This window comes from Stegastes partitus, unplaced genomic scaffold (assembly GCF_000690725.1).
Source record: "Stegastes partitus isolate 25-593 unplaced genomic scaffold, Stegastes_partitus-1.0.2 Scaffold1855, whole genome shotgun sequence".
NCBI lineage: Eukaryota > Metazoa > Chordata > Actinopteri > Pomacentridae > Stegastes > Stegastes partitus.
This window is the reverse complement of record NW_007579586.1, coordinates 80297-103885: the sequence shown is the minus strand read 5'-3', so window position 1 is coordinate 103885 and position 23589 is coordinate 80297. Positions and strand designations below refer to the sequence as shown.

At 40.0% G+C, this 23589-nt stretch overlaps 1 protein-coding gene across 1 annotated transcript in view; it reads left to right on the top strand.

Moving 5' to 3' along the window:
- Positions 1 to 4984: 4984 nt before the first annotated feature.
- usp32 (ubiquitin specific peptidase 32) overlaps positions 4985 to 23589 on the top strand; it is a gene marked incomplete at its 5' end in the record, with an annotated part of 68888 nt that continues 50283 nt past the window's right edge. The window contains 3 exons of the mRNA XM_008302683.1: positions 4985 to 5112; positions 19689 to 19794; positions 23015 to 23133. Coding sequence (XP_008300905.1) covers positions 4985 to 5112; positions 19689 to 19794; positions 23015 to 23133 — 353 coding nt within the window. The remainder of the gene's footprint in view (positions 5113 to 19688; positions 19795 to 23014; positions 23134 to 23589) is intronic.

The window sequence follows — 23589 nt, the reverse complement described above, 5'->3', positions numbered from 1 at the left end:
TGCTGTAAATGATAGAAATGTGTGCGATTTGTTGATTAAGCTTGCTGCCCTCACTAGTCAGCGCCACGAATACTAGTTGGTTAAGCTAATTATTGTTAAACAAACTGATTATATTTAATATTTTAGTAATGCACAATGCCAGTAGGTGGTGTGTCCAGGATATCATTCAGACACCCGCCACTTGCTGAGGCCACCATAGCCCCGCTCTCCCCGTGGTGCTGTTAACATTTGTCATTAAGGTGGAACAGATGACATGCAGCTGGTTTGGCAGGTTTTTGATTTAGAAAATGAAATGAATGCAGAGCTTTCCCTCCTGAGTTTCGGACCCATATTCTCTTATTTCACCCTCGTCGTAGGAGAAGTCCTGTTCTGAGCCTGAACTGATGTTGGGCCCAAATTATCTGGTAATTTGAAGGGTTTACACATCTAGTCTACAACCTCCTAAACTGCATGCAGACTCATCGGGGGCCCGCGATTATTATCGAATGTGTTTGATATTTACGAATTACAACCTGGATGATTGCGATTCTTACACTACCCCCCTGAAGCAGGGAGTGCTGTTGCCAAGCACCACTAAATATTCTAGCCCTTGAGGCTTCTATCACACATATTCAGACTGATCTTCCAACTGTTTTCTTATCAGGACTCGTTTAGCCTTCAGCTTCACTTTTGGTCTCTCTGCAAAGTATCAACAATGTTCCAGCAAGTTGTTGCAGCACGGTCTCTGTTTTGTTTACATCTGTTTCCTCATGAGATCACGTGAGGTTGAGCTCTGCTTCCTGACTTTTCCCTCTGGCGCTGTATTCTTCCCGTAGTGTGTGATCTGTACTGCGCCATTATTTTTTAAAAACTTGCAGTGTGTGCATGTCTGAGATTAGAGAGAAAAATATCGTATCAAGTTTCTTCTTACTGTATGTGTGCTGGGCAACCGGATTATTGTTTGGATTTTAAAATTGCTGTAGTCTGAGCTCGGAATAAGATTGTACGTTTGCTGTGTCAAGGGCTGGGCAGTGTAGCTGGAAAATTTACCACAATAAAATGTTTCATTTTAGTAATATTTTAGTAATAATTAAATTAAGGACCGGAAGTAAAAAGGTTAATTTATATGTAACGGGTATCTTTCGTGTTTATTTATAAATTTGGCAGTAGTCGATTAAATGATGCTCTATTGTTTATGTTTTCTAAGGGGTTTCCAATGTTAAACTAGTCTAAATTTAAGTTTCTGTTTCATCAACGGGGACATTTGTTGTGGGGAATATCCCTAGCAAATGCTTTTCTATTGTTTGATCACAGTTTGATCTTGATAAAAGTATGGCCTCCCCTGAAACGGAAACAGGGAAATCTCAGAAAATTAAACATTTTATCAACTGTTTATGTGTTAAGAAGGTGAATTTGATTGAGTTGAGGTCATTTGAGTTGAGGAATGTTGTTTAACAAGAAGCTATTTTCTTTTGTTGATTTCCTCTTTTATAACATCTTGAGTCAACTGTACAGCTGATTGCTGTAAAGCAGCTGTTGCTCCGTGTTATTGGGCCGTTCCTGTTGTAATACCTTTGGTCTTTGCTGTTGTTATTCATTACTTTGTACTAGAAGAAGTAGATTGCTTCAATTTATTGCCTCACAACATTGTGTGCTCGGGCGGTGCACATGTTTCTACCAGCTGGGTGCTTTTCTAGGTTACACCTGAAGCCACATGGACTCTACTGCCCCCTATAGACTGTTGTCAAAGGTTACCATCACATGCAACTGACCTAAGCATGGTTTAAAGCCATTTTAGAAAAGGGTAGCAAATTTTTTTTCGGCATAAAATGTTTCCTCCTGGGAACGTCATAATTAATCTAAAATCAGTGGCTCATTGTTGACATTTCTGTCAGTCCCAGCAGGCGAATTTCGATACAGCTGGGTTAACGATACTGTGATCAACTATAATTAGAGCCACTGGTGCAGCACCGTTTGAGTGCTTTTCCATTTGACAGGAACGGCACAGTAATATTTCTTGCTTACCTTGATTTTCTGCTTTGGAGGGTTTAAATCGTGAAGCGCTGACAGAAAATGTTCTGTATGCATTAACAAGCACTTAACTGCAGATCGGAGTGGAGCAGATTAGAAAGGCTATCAGTATATCAGTAATGTGACCTGATTGTTGATGGAGAGGTGTGGTTGCTTGGGTGACATTAGAGAAAGAAGAAACAGGCATCACATTACTGCAGTGCTGTGGTAACCGACCCAGTACTACTAACGCAAGACAAATCACAGAACTATTGCAAGGTTTGCTATAATGACATTTTTTAAGCATCATATGTGACACACAGTCTATTTGTCTGTCTTATCAACAGTTAAAGATCACACATGTATGAAACAGAGTGGAGCCGCGTTGTTTGTGACCAGCAAATCATTGGTGTATCTTAATTACTATATTTTCAGTGCCATTTTTATTCATGCGAGATCAGTTGACCTGTTGATTTTTTGAGTCGACTGCATCTTCAGCACTCGTGTTTCGACTGACCACACAGTGCGGAGAGTGCCGCTGTATCTGGAAAGCTCCATCGGCGTTTGATCGGGGCGCTGTGACAATAGGGCTGCATGTGTTTCACCGCAGCAGCAGAGCAAGCAAGGTAATTGTTGCAGTCGGGGATTTCATCTGGGTATCACACGTACACACACTCACCGTGACATAGCTGTGACCTGGATGGAAGCCTTTAGCAGAGCACAGCGGAGGACAATAGAACGTACACGAAGCGCAGCGTGTCTGATGTTGCTGATAAGTACGGCTCTGTACCAGCGCACGGGGGGGAGACCCTGGAAGTGTGTGTGTTTGACCGACCAGGAGTGGAACAGCACCAAGGTGTGGGATTTAGTGTTGCTTTTATTATTGTGATCTCACGTTATCAACACAATATACAAAAAGGTACACAACTTTATAGGTTGCTTTGAGCTCAAAGAACTCTTCAACATTTTTTTTTTTGCATAGTCCAGCTCAATAGGGAAGTACAGTGTCTGGCTCCTTTCTCAGCTCTGCATAGCTAACCACTCGTGACGTCAATGTCAGGGTTGTTGAAAAGTTACAGATAAAGGGTGACACAAGACTCCCGCTCTTCGACATGGTGAAGGCGTGGTGGGAGGAAGTTTTAAATGCTATCCAACTGATTCGCGTTAACCAAAGTTAATTGAGAAGGTGTTTGTCTGGGGCTGTTTACACATCCCACACACAGAAAACATCATTATCATTAGAGTCGCCCCATGTCCACCTGTCAATCTAGTCCTGTATTTACTAGTTTTGATGATAAGTCATGTTTTCATTACTGTTGCAATGTAAGCATGCACAAAAAAACACATTGCAAACCACTGTCTGAGGTTGCTGAAAGGGAAAAATAGTTTTATTTGGGTATTCCATAAAAGCAAAATGATTTCTTTTCAATTTCTTTTTTCAGTGCCCATCAGTTATTTAGTGTTTGGTGTGATTGTTAGCAGTGTGCCCATTGAAGCAGAAGGACATAGGAAGTGTGTGACTAATACATGTCAGTATTTGTTTGTCTAACACAGGTTGTATCATCATAGCAGTTTAGAACAACGCCATCACTCATCACAGATCCTCCTCATATTGTGTATACATCACATTCACCCTCTTTTAGTTCTGTTTTTTTTGTTTCTACCACAATCTGAGAACAATATCTGTCTCTGTAGCTGCCAGATGTTTGACTTGGTGAATGCTCAATAAAGCCAAAGAGTTCAGTGAGAGGTTCCTCTGACTTTACCCATTCAACAATCCATTTGAGCTCCTGTCAATATAATGTTTGCATTAGTGGACTTTTAAATTAGAAGTGTGAATTTGTTTTATTGCTGACGTTTAACCCGGGCATTCTCGGTACCGCGCTTTATTCTTGTGATTTCTAAAAATTGCCTCTGACAATGGCAACCCCGTGGCTGTAATAAACTTTTCATCTGTTTAGTTCAGCATTAGTTCAGGCAGAGCACTGAGGTTATGCTGGAATCAGCTGCTTAGCTACCAGCTGACCAGCAACATCCAATCATACAACAAGTAGACACAGTTGCCATTATAACCCGACACTTCTCATTACCGCTCTGCTCGGACTGTCATGCTGCTCCCTCCAACCTCCGGACGTCCTTCTTATGCGCTAAGCTTTTGGTGTCAACTTTTTGAGGGTTCCCACAAAGAGCAGAGCCTTTTCCTGGCTAATCTCTAATTGTATAAGCCTTTCCTGTATGTGCTCAAATGTTTGATTATTTGTCCCTGACTGAAATATGATTGGCTGCTTATGACTGATCGGTCCAGTATCCTTGAATATTGCACATTGGCCATTCTCATATCAGTGAACTTCTGCTGACTTGCTGGTAGTTTAGCTTCTGTGTGGTCATTAAAGCCGTAAATCAAATCTGTTTCCGTCATTAGTCAGCTGTCCGCCGTCCACCCAGTAGTGTTAATGTCTGTGAACTTGTTCAGGGCCGTGATTAGTGCTATTTCTCTAATAGACTGTAACAGATTTGTATGTTTGAACTTCTAGTTGGTATTCTCCAGAGTAACAGAATAACACATTTTATGTTCTATTTGAAGCAGTGGTCTGTCAGACAATTAAACAACCAAATAAAAAAGAGATAAATCATTCCTTTCCTTCCCTCCCATCAAATGGCATAATCCTGTTCTGTCTTGTTAACAATTCTGCAGTTACCCAGTACAACGCTTGTAATGTAAACTTCAAAGGTGTGTCTCAGGATAATGCTCAGACCTCACTGCCAACAGTTTTAACACTAGTCAGTAGAAAAACTTCTGTCACTATTTCAGTTTCAGTAAAGACAAACTATCACACACACATACAGTTTTTATTTTTATGTCCAACACTCCTCACATTATTTTATGGATTACCTTTTCTTACAGATGCACCCTGTGACCTGCAGGACTTGAACTGTTTCTTGATCTCCCCTTATTTAATCACATCTCTCTCTTTCTCTCTCTGTGCCGCTCTAGTCACTGATGTGGAACTGAAGCGGCTGAAAGATGCCTTCAAGAGAACCAGTGGCCTCTCCTATTACATGACCCAGCAGTGCTTCTACAGGGAAGTGCTTGGAGATGGAGTTCCCCCTAAAGTTGCAGAGGTAAGCCACAGTTATGTGACACACCAAGCGCCCTTCACCTACATGCAGTGTAAGTGAGAAGTGCTGGCGCAGATGAATGCTTAATGATTTCCAGGTAGCCAGTGACCTGATTGCTGTGGTTGGGTCTTAAACACACAGACAACAGAGATCTAGATGGCTGATTCTTAACCATGTGAACCCTGAGCAGTTTCTGGGTGTTTTGTGCCCCTGTCCTATTTTATTCTCTGAGGGTTGAGTCCTGCACCTTCATAGAAACAGCACAACCATGGCTAGAGAGAACTCAAAAATATGGAATCAACATATATCACATTTTCCCAAGTGCTGACTACAGGTGTTACCAAGACTGATATAGGTAGCTACAGTTTTTTATGTCGGATAGCAAGGCTGTTGGATTGTCAATATGGAGGTCAAGATACAAAAGATACAAGGAGGGCTTGATGCTTGAAGGATGATTTGTTGTAAATATTCATTTTTTTATAGTTGTTATAATAACTAGTAGGGCTGATCCGAATAGCACTTTCTGGGCTCTGGATATTTGGGCCCAATTAATGATGAATATTCGGCGCAGTCGGGGGAAACTTCCACCCCGTCGAAGCGCACCCCTGGGATCGGGGTACGCTTTGACGGGGTCGAAGCGGCCGGAACGCACAGGCAGTACTTGGCTGCTGATGCCAGTTTAGTTAACGGTTACAGTTCTGTTTCCATCATCGGTGGCGGCGACGGCAGCAGTTACGCTCCACTGTTGCCATCCGCGTTTACTTCTGCAAACAATGAGCACGCTCGCCGCGTGTGACGTCGTTGTGTCCTCTTCTGGTCATGCGGAACACTTTTGGGTCGTATGAAGTTCACACAGAAGATCACATACAAGTCGCATTTAATTGGAAATGTGAACAAACTTGCAAAAAAAATGGATTTCACAAAAAAATCCGAATTGAGCATCAAGTCCTGCAGTGTGAACGTAGCCAATCTGTCGGATTGTTCAGTCAGATAATACGTCGTTATCCTTATTTGTGACATAAAATGTCGTGTCGGAGTCAGAATCCAAGGCTGTCGGTATGTTAAGGCTGTTTTTAATGGGTTCTGTTCATTTTTCATGACTGTAAAGATATTTTTTGGCTTACATTGTAAATTTCTTTCCATACTTGTCTCTATATGCTCTGTGTAAATACATCCTGCAGTTTAGCCCATTCAGCCAAATTTCAGCCAAAAAGACCCAGAATTTATGTCATGTAGCCGTGGGGGGCAGCTGAATCACTAATGGCTTCTCAGTTGAGCACAGGATCTATTTTATTTACTTTTCTTTTTTTTCTTTTTTTTACAGGATCTGGTGTAAATTATTTGTATTTTTTGTTGAATTTTTACATGAGACATGCATAACAACGTAATTGATGAAATATCAACATTCAAAGCTTGAATTGAATTAAGTTAGTGTAATACTGTAGTTTTTTTTTCTGTATTTTCCCTTTTTTTTCAATATTGGAAGACGCTATTCAAACTTGGCGCAGGGTTTTTAAGGTGCAGAGGGTTAATAAAGTACCAGCTTGAAAGAGAGTTTTTTCCATGTTAGTGACTTGCCCTTTGTCTTTAGATTAATTGGAAAAGACAGGCTTTGTTGAGTGTGTTGTGGAAGAGAGTGATCAATATTGTTCCAGATGGTATTACAGCGAGGGGTTTCTAGCAGGGGGTATAGTGACAGAATGATAACTGGGATCAGCTATAGCACAGACCTTTTTACCTTTTAGTGCTCCTGTGTCGTCCTTCCTTAATTAAATGCATCCAAAGTAGGGATCTGTACTGGTACTGAAAGTGGATCCTTAATAACCTGAAAAGAACTATTAATACCTCCTCTTTAATGATTTTTTATTATCCATAGTCTCCGTCTGATAGTCTTGCATTAACTCCAGCTCTGCATGCCACTAGAGGACTTACAGGTCCTCTAAAAAGGCGTCATTATGAATTTCCTGTTGAAGAATCTCAATGGAGTGGGATGTTAGACAAGATCAATCCTAAATGTAAACCATCGGTTATAGAGACTGAGTAGACTTCGACTAGGCTCTTTCTAACTGTTTCACAAAATGAATGTATCACAGTTATTATATGTATCAGCCATACAATCCTGTTATTGTGAAAATGCTTACAGGGATAAATATCTGCAAATGCTGCTTTGAATACATTTATAGCCACCGATGATGGAAAGAGACTCATCGAGCAGATACAGAGTTGTTTTTCTGTGCCTTTCTTTCAAGTAACTCTGAGTCATCGGTGCCATCGACATGCACCTTCCCTCAATAAAATCCAGCCATTATGTGTGCACCAGCATTACTGTAGGCAAATACTTAGATTTTCATGATATACACTGTGGCTGTCGTGCAGAATTCACAGACCTGCGGTTACATATAGTCTCTGTCTCTCGTTCCCCTCACACATCCCCACCTGACTGAGGCTTTTCCCTTCACTTTTCCCAACTTGTCATTCTCGAGTTACTCCAGTTGAAAGCTGCAGTTTTTTTTGCCTTCTGGCAATTGAAGTTGACAGTTTTAAAAATACTCAGGAGGAAAACGCATTGAGAGGGAATGCAAATTAAAGCATGTAAGTTTTTCCATGAAGTAGATCAATGAAAGGTCGAAATTTTCTGTTGCGAAGATGATCAAAAATAATAGAAGTGTTGTTGTTGTGTTTACTAATATCCTCTCGACTTTTAGATAGAATATTTTCATCTTATAAAGTCAGACTCTGTCCTTCACCAAACAAAGGTGCGTTTTTAGTGAATGCACTGGAGGCTTCAGGTTCACACATAATTTGCATACTAACCCATGACTGGCTGCCAAACTAGTTGTTTTGTCACAAATCCTGCTGATACGTCAATGAAGCACATTTAGATTCAAGGTGAGCTCAGAGAAGCGATTGCCCCTTCAGCAGCTGAATATGAAAACAGCCTTCGGATGTCAAACACTGCACCTATAGAAAGCGAGTGTCACTACAAGTAATTAAACTTAGTCCTTAAGGCCAAGATGTGCTTTTAAGAAGAGGAATTGTATTCAGTTTGCCCTGTGATCCAAACAGTTACTGTTAAAAGTCGACGTACGCAAGTCCCACCCAGTAGGTTTAGGCAATGCAACAGTTGTCAATGAGATATTGCATGCAAGCTTGATTAGCCTTTAAAGCTGCAGACGTTGTATCATTTTTATTAAACCTGTACGATGAGTTAAGTCACACTAGAGGCCTTCTGCAGCCAGAACCTGCGACTTCTCTGCTGGGTCAGTCAACTGGCCACCATGTTTATTAAAACAAGATGGCTTCGTCCTCAGTGTTCACAGAAAGAGAGAAAGGCAGTGTTGCTTTGTGAAGTTCTACAGCTGAAATTGCACCGCCGACTTTAATGGTTAATTGAAGTTAATTATGAATGTGTTGCACTTGTCTGGATGGACATTTTGATTTACTCATTTTATGCTTGAGAGTAAACAGCTCAGTCTTTTCTTATTGACAGTATGCAGCACTTAACTACCCTAACTGCATTTCTTTTTTTATGCCAAGCCATGAGTCCAAAGCAGAGGTACACACTGATCCATGAATTTTGTGTACAGTTACACTCCTAGGTGGCAGGAAAGGAGAGACAGAGCGACTATGGTGACTTTATACAAACTGAGGATGTTGTTGCTCCTCGTCTCCCCCTGAAATGTGTTTTTTTGCACAGAAACAGTGTGTCTGTGGAGTTTTAAGTAATGATTTTGTGAATTTTGAACTGATTTTATAATCAAACTACAGTCCAAAACACAGAGCTATTCGGCTTATTCTTCCACCCATGACTTATGTCATTCTGCAGATGACATCCAAGTGAGGTAACAATACACAAAAAAAGTTTAGATTGGAGAGGGCCTTTACCTTTGCTTACAGTGTGTCCTGAAAAAATGGGCAAGGCGGACTGTTTTATTAGTATTCATTCAGATTTCTAAGTGATGTGACAGGCTGTTTATTAGCCACAGCACTTTGGTTGGATTTTGTTCCTGCACATTTAAGTGAAACTGCAGAGCCTTCTCTGTAACAGGCTTCTTATTGCTATTGATAGGTATCTGTTGCTGCTACAAATTGCTGTTATTTTTATCAACTCGCCCTGTTTATACTACAGTACAGGATTTGTCATGGATTCATGAATTTTGTTTCTAGACGTGAAGATCTAAAAATCTGATCTGTGATACCGATTTTCTTCATTTTTGAAACTTTCATAGTATTGTTTCCCTCACAGTGATTTGTGGTGTCTTTAACAGGTGCGTGGGCATGCGGATACAAAATGAAAAAAGCTTCTTTCAGTTGTAAAATGTGATCAACATTTTTTCCCCCATGTCATGCTGCTCTGACTAATTACTGCAAAGCACATGCACACTGTCTTAGTCATTGTCACCTGCTGTGTTAGATCAGGGAGATTACTAGCTGACAGCGCAGACAGTTGCCTCACTCATTATTTATGTGGGCTTTTGTGTGGGATTTAGCTTCGGCTCTTTTCCCTATCGGTTAATGTTATGTATTATGAAAGTGCTACAATGTCTTCTGGCTGTGGATTTCAAGCATTGCACATTTGGAGCTCTTCCTTCAGCTAACCCTTCAAAACTGTTTTTACATTGTAGAGAACATTACCACTGCGGAAGAAAAAAAAACCCTGTGCATGATGCAACCAGGGCTTCTTACAGTCTTTCAGGATACAGTAACGACACATACCTTGTCTTTGAAGTGCATCAGTAATGCCAGTGTTAGTCATCCTGTCCTCCCCCCATCTGCTGCGAGTCTCCTAAAACCCAGTACTTACATGTGTTTATTGAACACTACAGCGCGCGTCTTCCCTCCTCTGTCTCTCAGCATTTCCCCCCCACCCCCCCCTTCTCCTCCTTTGTCACCATGGCAGCCGTTACTGTGGTGACAGTGGTCCAGATGTAAGGTTGCTGCTGGTGTCTTTAAACAGAACCATGGCTGCTGCACATTCTGACAGTTCAAAGAAAGCCTGAGTCTAATCAGGCAGTCAAGAAACAGATTTTCTCTAATGCAAAAGTCTGCAGCACCAAGTCTGTCTTATGTATGAACTCATTCTTCTTTTGATTATTCGCTCATGTTCAGGAGGATGGTGCACATACTTTTGGTCACGCAGAGAGGACACATAATACTTTGATGTATTGGATAATATTAGAATGATTGTTTCTACCAGGAGACAGCTAAGAGTTGATTGTGAAGTCAGTAGTTGTGTTTAAAATTGGTATCATTTCAAACTATCAGGATCTCTGGAGGCTTTACTGCCTGCTAAGGCTGTGCTTTGAGTTAATGCAGCACAGTGGCACGCCAGATGTTCGGTTAGGTGGGTTTTAACCATATAGGCTACACTAAAATAACTGCATGAATGAATGTACAAACTGCTCCACATCAGCTGTGCTCATCATCCTAGGAGTTGTTGTGAATAAATGAATTATATAATAATAATAAACTTTATTTGTATAGCACTTTTTAAGAACAGAATTCGCAAAGTGCTTTTACATATTAAAGAAATACAACACAGAGAGACGAGGTAACAGGAAAACAACATGTATAAAAAGTACAGGCAAACACTCAAAATATAGAAATACACACAATAGAAATGGAAAAGAACAGGCTGGGTCACTCCTGGAAGGTGTACTAGTAAAACTGAATAAAAAGACAACATCATAGAGGGGAGTTAAGATAAAAGCTGAAGATAAAAGTATGATGAAAGTAGATTAAGAAAGATAAAAGACAGAAGGACGGCAGGTAGTACCAATATAGAAAGAGAAAAGAAATGGGCGAAAATCTAAAAGAGAAATAAAAGAGAACATCACTCAAAAGCGAGTCTATAAAAGTGGGTTTTAAGAAGTGATTTAAATTGTTACGTACATACAGTTTTCATGTCAATAAATATCAATACATAATGTCAACGTCAATAAATATCAATTAAAAGATACATTTGGTGATGCAAAATTGCACTCCCAAAGTTTGACTGAGCCTCACATGGAGCTTCAGCAGCCCCTTTAAAGCGCTCCAGAGCAGGACAGTCTTGGTTACACATGTGACAAAAAAAAAATCAAGAGCAGCTAGACATTTTCATTGGTTGCAACGGTGCGTCTCAAGTTTAACACGTGTGTCTGAGTGATCGGCCTATGTACATGCAATCAGTTGGTTTCAGCTGAAGTCAGTCTGACATTTCTACTCATTGCACTCTTTTCAAACTAATTTTCCGCCACACACCGCACTTCACGACCAATGTGGTGTGGTTAAAGAATGACGCATTTATCAGCACCCTTGTTATTTTTTACGTTCTATTCCATAATGTGTTAAGAAATTACCACTGTGTATAGAAACTCACAAAAAGGTAGCGCTTATTAGAATGCATTGCCAAAAGTTGAGTAACCATTTTGGGGTGAACCTACATTATGCACTGTAGAAACCAATAACGTAATAACTTTTGGCCAATAACATAATAACTTATTACGTTATTGGCTGGTTATTACATTTGCAAAAAACCTTTTTTTTTTACCAGGTAAATAACATAATAACCTATTACGTTATTGGCCAAAAGATACTACATTATTGGTTCAGGGCTTTCATTACGTTATTGGCCAAAAAGTGCACATTTATTATGTTATCGGCCGTTGTTACGTTATCGGCTGTTCTTACATTACTGGCTTCTACCTGCACCATGATCAAAACATCATGGGCACCTCTGCAACCAATGGAAAAGTCAGTCTCGAGCTCTGCTAAGCCAAATCAGATTGGCTTGTTTCACAGCCGCCGTCTATATAATGCAAATTCGTCCTGAGGTAGATGGATACCTTCTTGTGGAACCGGCTTATTACTTGCCTTCAAGATAATCACAAAGGCTTAAGAAGAAAGAATAAAACGTTTTATCTTTGTTGCCCTATTTGTGTTTTTATATGGGTGTATGTATACAAACTACAACAGGACGCTGGGTTTGGGAGGAGCCTTCTGTTCATTTCACACTGTGATCCACACGGTTCCGATCAGAAGTCTGTTTATATCAACATACTCACATTCTTTGTGTGAGAAATTCCACCCGGAGCACCAGTTGTTGTCAGTCAGCTGTAGCATGCTGGCAGTGATGGCCTCCACACACTGGGGGATTTTTAATAATGTGTTTACTCACACTGTGCATGTTTAAATCAACTCACCAGAACCTGCAGCTCCTCTATTCACACTGTACAGGTCAGTGGACACCATGTGGAACTCACACAGAAACGCCTGCTTAGTTTAGTCCATTAATAGCTTCACTATAGATTATTTAAACGACACACTTCTGTCCTCAGTGTTGACAAAAAGTTGCCTTGTGCAGCTCAACAAACTGGAAGCGCACTGCAACTGTTTTAACTGTTTGAATTACAGCCAGTTACTTTTTTAAAAAATGTTTTCAAGGAATTGCTGAAAGTTGCGCATTTCTCTTGTTTTCTCTACTGCTGATCTGTGAATTTTGTCTACTGTTAAACTATGAATATGTAACCAATTTCACATCCTCTCTTTGCACAACACACACATTTTTAAACGCCGAGGCACATAAGGTCAGTGTTAGCCAAACTGCTGACTGTAATGTTTATATTGAGGCACTTTTAATACATTACACTTGCATGACCCCATAGCTTCATGTTGGTTGATTGATAAATAACGCAAACACATCCTAAGTATTTATTTGCGCCTACCACTCGTCAGGTGTTGTTAGCTCAACTGGTGATTGCACAGCCGGTTCCTCAGACTTTTTTTGTCACATCACTTCCCCTACTGTGGTCATCGTCCTCACACAAATGGGCTCCATGTAACAACAGTGTATTTGTTCCCGTTTTGACTGCTGTTGACCACAGCTTAGCTCTTTAACAATCTCTCAGGGGAAATCTGTGGAACACTTTTTGCCCATCACTTGTTTCTTTCAGAACACCTTGAATAAACACGCATCATATTCTCGTCTCATGAACACATAAGGTGCAAATGGAGGACAAAAAACAAGCTGAGACTCTGAGATGTCACACACAAAAAAATATCATCCACTCAGCTCATTTTCACCAAATCATGTTTGCTACAAAACTGCAATCTCTGAAATTACAAATTATTTTATATGTGAGCTAACGCTGACCAGCTGACACACTGCTGCAGGATATCTTCTCACTGTATCAATCCAGGGAACAAGCCAGGGAAACGAAAAGGAAGACATTTATATCAGTAGAATTTAACTTTCAAAACTGTGACTTTTTATATAAACAGAGAGCTGTATGTACACACTTGCTAGGCTTCAGTAGAACATATGCACAACCAGATTATTAAAGGTCACATTTGGTGAAACTCCATTTTTATTGTCTTTATTGTTTTATAAACTTGAAGGTGTTAAAATTGTGAAAATGTCACAATGCTTACTACTGACATTCCACTGCCACCCTCAACTCGTTTGCCTCCCAGCTTTACAAGAATTGTGTCCAGTTTCTATGTAGAAACTTGGTAACCAGCTAAGCATTTGCATAATCCTGTCCCCTCATCTCCTGCTGCTTTAGAGAAGAGCTTTTCAGGTTGAACTGCTAACTCACAGTTCAACAGGATTATTTACTTTCCAGATCTGCTTCTGCTAACTGCAAAATGTCTTAATCACAAGCAGAGCTCAGCAGATCGTCTGCTGTTGGCTGCAAGAGTGAACACAAACGTCTTCACGAGCGCCTGGCATTTGAGGAACTGAAGTTTCAGTGAACTCTTTTTTTATTTTTTTTTATTTATTTCTACTAGCAATGTCCCCACAACAATAGGACAAATCATGAGAGTTAGCATGTCATGCGGCTAACATACCTAACATTGCCATTAGCTTTAATCCTTTTTAATTCAAATGCTGAGGGACATTTAGAAATAAGCTGAAAAACAGCTATTTGAACACATATATTAAATGACTTGGACTGGTGTGCCTTTGTGCAAAGTAAACTCAGCAGTTGTTTACATCTGTTTGCTTTTCTTGTGCTTTGACCAAATATGAAGCAGAGACAGAAAGGCAGCTCGTTAGCTCTACATGTTAATCAGTCGCTTCAACCTGTCACTTCAGAGCCATTTCCAAGCATTAACCTACTGATTTTATAACCGCAACTCTGACTGGCAACTCACCATTTACTAGTTAAAAGCAAATACCACCAACACTGAAACAGCCTCTTTTAGAACAGAGTTAAAACCAGAGATTATACAGTCATGGTCAAATAAACCATCTTTGTAGTATCCTGAGCTGGAAAGTAACTGCCTGTCTCTTTTATACAGAAAAAGTAATGCTCATTTAGTTGAAAACCAACCGAGGTCTGTTGGCAATGACAGATGTGCAACAATGTATTTTCATGAGTGGAGTTTCAAGCCAGCATAAAGCATCTGAGAGATGCAAGAAGTAGCTGCTGCCTGAGTTAGTGGTGCATTAGTTGCAAACGCTGCATAAAATGTAATATAGTGGAAAGGAAATACATTGACCAAGTGTTTAGTAGGAGATCCTCCCCACCACTGATGCACTCTCATTACATGTAGTCATACGTTGCATAACATCACTCTGCTCCAAATGTATTGAGAAATCCTATAAGATCCACTTAGTATCATGTCAAAGCTGCGTCATGTGTTTCTGAGACCCGGCAGTCACAACTGGTTTCTTTTATAGTGGGGTTTTTTTTGTCATTATTATTTATGAACTCAACACCTTACTTAAATGTTGATGGGCCCTGCATGTACTGCGTACAAGATAAAAATATATGTTTCTTCCTTTTAGCACGACATGATTTTTTTAAAAAAAAGCCACTGTAAAGTACACCACTGTGGCTGATGACTGTAAACGCCCCCACAGTCGTGTGAGTGGGGGCACACTGGTGGCAATGCATGACTTAATGGATTGTTTCAGGGGTTTCCCCTAAATATCTGGGGATTCCACTCAGTTGATATTGTTGAATATTGTTTCTGAACTAAAATATTGTTGTGAAGACAGAAGCTTGATTCATTCATTTTCTATGCATATGCATTATACACACACACATGAAATTGTCAGTCCAAACACTTTGACATTGTGATCAATGTCATGCTGTCTTCTCAGGAGGGACATAATCAGACTGTCAGGCTGATGAAGAGTAAACTACATGACAGGCAAATTCTAATTTCTCACACAACCGTTTATTTTAATGAGTTAGTGTGGTTTGGAAAAAATTAAGTAGCTCAAGTTCATACTTCCTTTAGCCAACTTTTTGTTTTGGGTTGGCAAAATGTAGTTTGTATGTCCACAGCACTGTGTCTGCACTGGAGCACGGTGAAGCTGCACCTCATTACCATTCTGCCATAGGGGGGTAAATGCTCTGGCTTGTTTTAGAATCTTTATTGTCATCAGGCCAAGGATGCAACAATGGGAGATAAATGTCACGTGAAATATTCAGTGGAAATGAAAGACTTATCCCAATAGCCTGCACCCAATGAATCAGAACAGGACAAATTTAACAAAAAATAAAACAAATCTAGTTAAAATGTTAAGCAGGTCATGGTTTCCTGTCTTTTCGCCCCTAATTTTGGTCATGTTCCAAAAAAACTGTGCATCCTACCCTATCATCAGCAGGGTTATTTTTACCGACTCGACAAAGGTCCCTCAGAGCCCCTAAAGACGGATTGCAGCTCTTTTTACAGGTTGAAGTACTTTCCATGACAACTGACCTTTACGCGTAGGATGGGTGGAGTTCCCCTTTTCATCTCATTTTACTGTACCTGTTTTGCATACTTTATCACGTTTTTGTCACATAGGACATTTTGGAAACTGTTTTTGTGACTCTTGTTCAATCAAACGATATGAATGAACAAGATGAATGTGTTTGTAAAATACAGAGTCAGCAGCGCTGTATTGTTTGCCAGAGAAGGGGAGAGAATGAATCATCAAGCTGCTGGAGGTTTCGTATAATCATTGAGCACTGCGGATGAAAATGAATAAAAACCTTAATTACATATAGTTACATTTTAACTCTCAGAGCCACTGGTGTTTGGTTTGCCACCTCGACTGTAGGGTGACCCTTCTCTTAAAAAAAGGACATTTATTTGCATAAGGCACTAAGTACATATTTGTCCCAGTTTTTAAGTCATGCAATATCCCCCCATCATAGTCCTGATTTTGCCAGATTCTAGATAATCTCCCCTACACCATTAGGAAAAGATATCTCTACTGCCAGCATCTTATGGTGAGATACATGTAAAAACATGACCATCTCATAATATATATATATATTTGTCTTTGATATAAAGTTCAATACACAAACTCAGCAAATATTATCATATAAAATGATAGAAAATCAGGATGGCCTCGAAAAACAAGATACGACATGTTTGGTTAACCTTTATATTGATCAAGATAAGCGTTTAAAAGTAAAGCTCTCCTATAAGTACCCTGAAAATAGCCTCGGGCTCATAAGGTTAATAAATAGATCAGTAGACAAATCAGTACATGTGCTCATTAGTTTATTTTGCTGATACTTGGATTTGTTTTTCTAATAAAAAGATGTTTAAATGAGAAGGAAGCTTAAGCAGCAGTATTTCTTTAAGCACTGGGAAAGTAATTTCAGAAGACGGTGAGAAGGCAGCAGATAGGGGAAGTGTTTTTGTTTTGGATTTAGATTTAGCGTATGACACGGTTTGGCTTCCTTTTTTAACCGCAAGTGAAGCTGCTCTGCTGTACGTGACCCACTGACATGGACATGCTTCATCAACTCACTGACTGCAGAGTCACCTCAAACGCTTTGCATGTTTGCAGACACTGCTGCGTAAACTTCTCCTTCACGCTCTGTGAGTTCAGCTTCGCTAGACCGCAACAGCACCCCCTATCACGGGCAGCAGCTTCCGGGGAAAAGCTGAGCGGATTTGGATTTTGTAAGGATGATAGATATATTTTTATCTCAGTGTTTTTGTATCGCACGATTTCATCATGCAGTGCAACAAAAAGCGACCCAGGTCCCTCCCTCCAATGTGACTCTAAGGCCTGAAACAAACGTCGATGTAATGATGTAATATTCTTTTGAGAGTGTAACATCAGTCGTTGCCTGGGAACACTGGGTCTGACGGAAGAATCATAACTGAAAGGTTAATCTCTTACTATCTTTCTGTGATTTGAACAGGATCTTATGGACCCTGCACAATACTGACATTACTTGTGGACCTGAAAAATTTGCAAGTTTTCTGGATAACAAATTTAGTTCATAATGTTTTGCTTTTATTCAAAATTAAACAGTAGAATCATGGAAATTCATCAGTGCACATAAAATAATCAGAAACTGTTTTGATTAAGTGCTTTGGTGCCACCAAAGGTGTTATTACTTTGATGACTTGCTGCTTTTTTGTCATAAATGAATGGATAAAGTCAATATTTTGGGTTTTGAAGTGTTGCTTGAAATAAGTCCTCTGAAATCATTACCTGAACTGATAGAATTTTAAATGGGCATTGTTCACTTTTCTGATATTTTCTGACATGTTGTAGACAAACATGTACGAAATTACTTTTCCTTATTGTTAATTTCTTGTTGCAGTTGTAATAAGAAGAAATAAAGGGAGAGGTCCAAAAATATGTCCATGATCCAAAGTGGACCCACAGAAAACGCACCTGAACGTGACATGCATACATCCATTGATATTTTGTATTGTATATATAGTGTAACTGCAAAGTCTGCAGTTCGATTCCCAGCTGGGGAACCTTTGCAGCATGTCGTATCTCTGCTCTCGTTCTCTATACCTCTACACTGTCTTGTGTCAAATGCAGGCAGTTATGACAAAAGAGAGACCTGAGCACCAGCATCTCCAAACCAGAAAGAGGATAATTACACACAATCCAAAATGCAGCTGAGAAAACACAAACAGCAACAACAGCATGTCCAAAAACACCTCTATTTTCTTGCATTGCATTCTCCTGTTTCCTCAAAGCTCACCATTCTCCCCTGCAATGACAAGCAGCACGCCATGTGATCCTAGATATGTCACACACTCAGATCCATTTAATCCCACTCGGGTCGGGTATTGGGCATATTGACGCACAGACAAAAGACCCTTGGCAGTAAAAGGAGATTTAACGAGATTAGAAAGAGCAAAGTTTGGATCCAGTCGGGTGTCAGTTCCTCAGAGCCCACTGGACCTAAGAAGAAGGAGTGCATAAAACAAGAACGCACAGCTGAGAATCAAATCCAGAATATATGTAGTGCAAAATATGGAATGCATCTAATGGACCACCCCAATGCCCAGCAGCTGTCTTTTTAGAAGCGACATTTAGAGCCAGGAAATACAAGTATAACCAAAGGGTTGCTGAGCATAGACTGTATGTGAAAGATGGACTCCAGGTCTGAAGATTGAAGCCAGCGTAGAAGTGCTTTAAACCTGAACTGGATGAATCCCCTGGTTCCGAAAAGAGGCCAGACTGTATGGAAGTCTTTGAGAAAATGGCCCCACTTCTCCTTCAGTTTGTTAGCTCAGTAAACATTACCTAATGAGTTTATGGTCTCAATCACTAGTTTAAGACCTGTTGAATACAGCGCGATCTTCATTTTGTAAATTACAATCCCATTTAGAGTAAAATAGTCGACAGGGTAGGGTGTGTTTCAGGGTGGCAGACAAAATCTAAACTGTTCAAGACCACCAACCAATGGATGACGTTATGGTGGCTATGTCCACATTTTATTTAGTGCCCACAATCAAAACCCTCTTTAAAACTCAGTGTCCTCTTTAAAAGTCAGATCTATTGTTATTGACAATATTGGAATAGGCGCATCCTAACACACATGTGTATCTATAAACAACAGCTCTGGTTCCTGCTGAGTTCCAGACGTATTATCAGGTCTTTCATTCCCATGTCGTGCAATCTGCTCCCTTGCTTTTTGCTCAGTGTCTTATCTGCTGCTATTTTTAATTTAGTAAATAACCACAAGGAAACACTGATGGAATTAAGCTAAATTTTAATTACTGTTTAGCTGCCTTCTTTTGCTTACCCACGCTCTTCTTGCTCCCTCTCCTCTTGCTCTTTCCTATCCCTCATTTAAGCCTCTGTACGTATCTGCTTCTCCGTGTGTGGGTTGGGGAGAGAAATAAAGATGGAAAGAGATTATGCTTAAACAAGCATGTGCAGCCACAAACAAAGTAATCTTGCAATGTGATACCCCCATGTTCTAACTCATCTGCTAGGGTGCACACCGTCCTGCCATCAAAGTCTAGAATATGCTCTGGAAATGGGATGTGTTATGCATAGCGAGTCAGCACTTTGCGTTGTAGTGTGTTTGGTTTTATTTAAACTTCTGCTCAAAGGTTGTTTTTATTACGTGACTGCATTATTAGATCACCGCGAATTTAACAAGTGGTAACTCCATTATATTCACCTGTTTTATTGTCACACTGAAATTATAGAGACCTGTAATCAGACTGTTGACAGCTGAAGATTTCGGTAGAATCCGTCTCTCATCTGCACATTAGCGGAGTTTCCCGGTCGTCCCGGACTTCTGCTAAACCTGTTGATCATGATGGCGTGAGCACCAAGAGGTTCTGAAGTTCACATTTCTATTTTGTGTGTGTTTCAGGTGATCTACACTTCGTTCGGAGGCTCATCCAAAGGGCTGCACTTTAACAATCTGATCGTGGGTCTGGTGCTTCTGACCAGAGGACGCGATGAGGAGAAGGCCAAGTGTAAGTTGGTCCTTATAACCTCATGTTGATGCTGTGTGACAGAACTTGACTTGAACAGAATTTACTATTAAGTGTCTGTAAAAACCCATCCAGCTAATGCCTCAGTTTATCCATTAAGTCATTTGAAACATTGAAGGCTGCATGCCCAAATGACAGAAAGTTACTGAACCTGGTGTTACACTGTGTCAGGGTCATTTTCTGTTTTTTTTTTTTTTGACTTCCGAGTGCTGTACTTAGGGCATATGAAGACCTTAAAGCAGTTTAACTGTGTATGTTTAGCCCTGATCATACTCCAGGTGGGCAGCTTCTGATTTACAAGCACTGCAATACGTTAGTTTTTGGCTGCTTAACTTATTAAAGCCCCAAGAAATAGATGTCCTGAAACTCATTGCCTTTCACAAAAGAAAAAAAAACTTTTTAGGACCTTATCTCACAATTAGGACTTTATATCTCCTAATCTCATAATTACGAGGTAATGCACAATAGGCAAATGGGGCAGGGATTGGAACACTTCAGAACTTGCCTGAGAGTCCTCCAGTTTTTAAGATTTCATCAGTGTCTAAGTAATTCAGTGGTAGCTGTCAGTGCATCCAGTGGTACATTGTAAAAGTGAAGCTTTAATAGGTAATTTGGCGTACTTCATTGTCTAAAATGTTTCTTGTAATTATGAGATAGCACATTATAATTATGAGATAAGGTCTTCATTTTTTTTTTTCTTTTGTGAATGCAGTGTGCTTCTGTAAGGATGGAGAATACAGGACATGCATCATGATATACAGCTGACGAATGAAACAAGTGTTCTGGTAGCACAGTCGGCACGCGAGCTGTGTGAACAGTCCCTGTGCTCACTGATTGTGAGAGCCCCATGCACGCATCAGTCCGTTCAAATGTATATTTAGTGCAAGTGTTCTTTACTGGTTTCTGCAAACTTAAAGCAACAGTCTACCCTTTGCTATCGAGAGTCAGAGAGAGTCATCCAGTTCATTGTTGGCCAGTCTGATGGGAGCAGTGCACAGAGGCGGTCTGGAGTCGTTTAATTTCTTTGTGATGCATGTGGAAAAAATAACAAAAATGATGTCTGTATCAAATAGCAGTGGCATGAATAAATCAATCCAGCTTGATGCAGCATTATGCCACAGTTAGACTTCATCTCTATGCAGTCACTTCAGAAAGTATTTGGAGCCCTTCACTTTTTAACACTTTATTATGCAGTAGATTTAATTTTAAACAGACAAAATGTCCATTCCCTATTCATCTACAATCAATTATCTATTATGGAAAAGTGAATAATACATTTTTGAAATTTAAAAAAAATATATTGAAAAGTTATTCAAAATCGAAAACTAACATCTGTCATTAACAAAAGTGTTCAGACCCTTAATTCAGTACTTTGTAGAAACCTCTTTGGTGGTGTTGGTAGCCTGGAGTCTTGAGTAAGTCTTTACAAGTTTGTGCTCCTGCATTTGGGCAGTTTATCCATCTATCTGATACATCTGCTCACTACAGATACTGACTGTCAGATTGGATAAGAAGTGTCTATAAACTACCATCTTCAGGTCTCTCCACAGATGTTCTGTTGGGTTTAATTCTTGACTTTGTTTGGGCCACTCGAGGGCAGAGATTTGTCATGCCTGTGCTGTTTGCTTCAGGCCGTAGTGATACTGAAAGGTGAACCGTTTCCCCATGCTCAGTTCGCTGCACTCTGAAGCAGCATTTCTTCAAGGTCCTCTCTGGGTGCATTCATCCTTGACTCAGTTCTGACCAGTGTCTGTGTTCCTGCTGCTGAGAAGCATCCCAGTAGCATGGTGCTGCCACCACCATGCTGCACTGTAGGGGTGGTATTAACCAGATGATTAGCCTGGAGTTGTGCTCCAAGAGTAACATTTTTGTCTCGTGAGACAGAATTAGAAATAAATAAATAAATAAATAAATAGCTTTGTCATTACAGGTTTGGTAGTACAGATCTGTTTAAAATGAATTTTTACAGCAAAACAAAGTGTACAAGAAGTGAAGGTGTCTTAATAATTTCTGGTGTGATTGTACCAAACTCCAAATTGCACTGCTTTTACATTCCACTCTGCTGTCTATATAATCCGATAAACAGATAAGTCGTCAAGGAGCTGTGGTTCCACTTAAGCCATATTTCTTTTCTGTATTTTGTAAGCCACTCGATAAAGACATTTGGCAGCTATTTTCCTCCACTATAACCGGACATATCTACATTTTCTGCCAATGATGTTCCGGCACAATTAATTACCTGGTTCATTTACCAATATACCCCAGATCATCAGCTTTATGAAACTGGGCTGTGTTTGTTATTTTATTTGGTATATTAATGATACCATTGAGCCTCTGCTCGCTGTTAGAGAAGAAGGCAGTAAGAGCTGCTGAAATAATCAAACTGCTTAAATGTTAGGAACCCTACCTTGTTTTAACAATGCTAAATTGATTCAGTGAACTAAATACAGCTGGTCAGGGTTTGTGTGTTTCCACAAAGCACAATCTTTAGCTTGTGCTCACCTGTAGCAGCTCTCACAGCAGACTGTTAAGCTTTTTATAGTTTTTTCGATGGGAACACTTGGGAATGACCCCACTGTTTATCAATGAACCTGACATTTTCGAACACAATTACTCAACCTTTGTCGTGATTAGCCTACCCAAAGAGCTCTGTATTCATACAAGCCTTAAAAAGTCTCTGACGCATCATTGTTCCTGTACAAGAGAAGAGGACGTGTACTATCAGAACACTAGAAGCTTAAAATAACATTCACAATTATAGCCAGCATGTCTTTATGTTTGTGTGACGCAGATCTCATTGTAGCAGAGTAAACTCAGCCAGTCATCCTTAAAGCTAGAAATAGCCTTAAAGCATAGAGGTGTTTAACTTGACGTGAATTTAAGTACATAGTGACGCATTTTTCCTTCATGGGTGAATTCTTTTGATTATTAACAGCCATGATGGAATTAAAGTGTTTTTTTCCCCCCTAATCCACACTTCTTTTCTTCTGTTTATCCCTCTTCCTCTCTCCTCTCTGTCGCTTCTTCAGTCTTATTCTGATAGATGTACTTGATGTGTTGCAGGGAGTCAAATCCAGCAGGACGTTATTGACATTGTAGCTTCTATCGTCCTCGCTGCTGCTGCGTGCAAGAGGTCTGCCTTACTGTGATAAAGCTGAACTCTCTTCTGACTGTGTGTGTGTGTGTGTGTGTGTGCTCACAGACCTCTTCAGCCTGTTTGCCAGTGATCTGGGCGGATATGCTGCCAGGGAAGATATCGAAGCAGTTCTGCAGGTTTTGGATGGAGAAGTCCCAGCCTCTCTCAAGAAGTGCTTCTTTGAGGTCAGCAAACACTACGCATCTGAACATCTAAAGCCGCAATCAAGTGTCCCTCATGCACTCGGTGATAACGCCAAGTGAGCTACACACTAATGACTTGTGTATCTCCCACATTCTGTCCTCGGCTTATACCGCTGAGGTGTTTGTCACGTGTTCATAAAACAGCTATTGTTCCTAGTTGCCCACATGGAACCAGCTCCACAGAGATGATAGAAAGTTTGGCATCACAGCAAGTTGTGTGCAAGTTACTAGAATACAAAAGCGCCTTTTACGTCACAGGCAAACCACGACTGAAAACACAAATCACTGAGGTAAAAATCCACTCCACTCTGGTAGATGCCATTATTATTAGTTTCGCAGTTTGCTCTGCGTGCCTCTTTATTTTTATTAGTTAGCTTATTATTATTATTATTATTATTATTATTATTATTATTATTATTATTATTATTATTATTATTA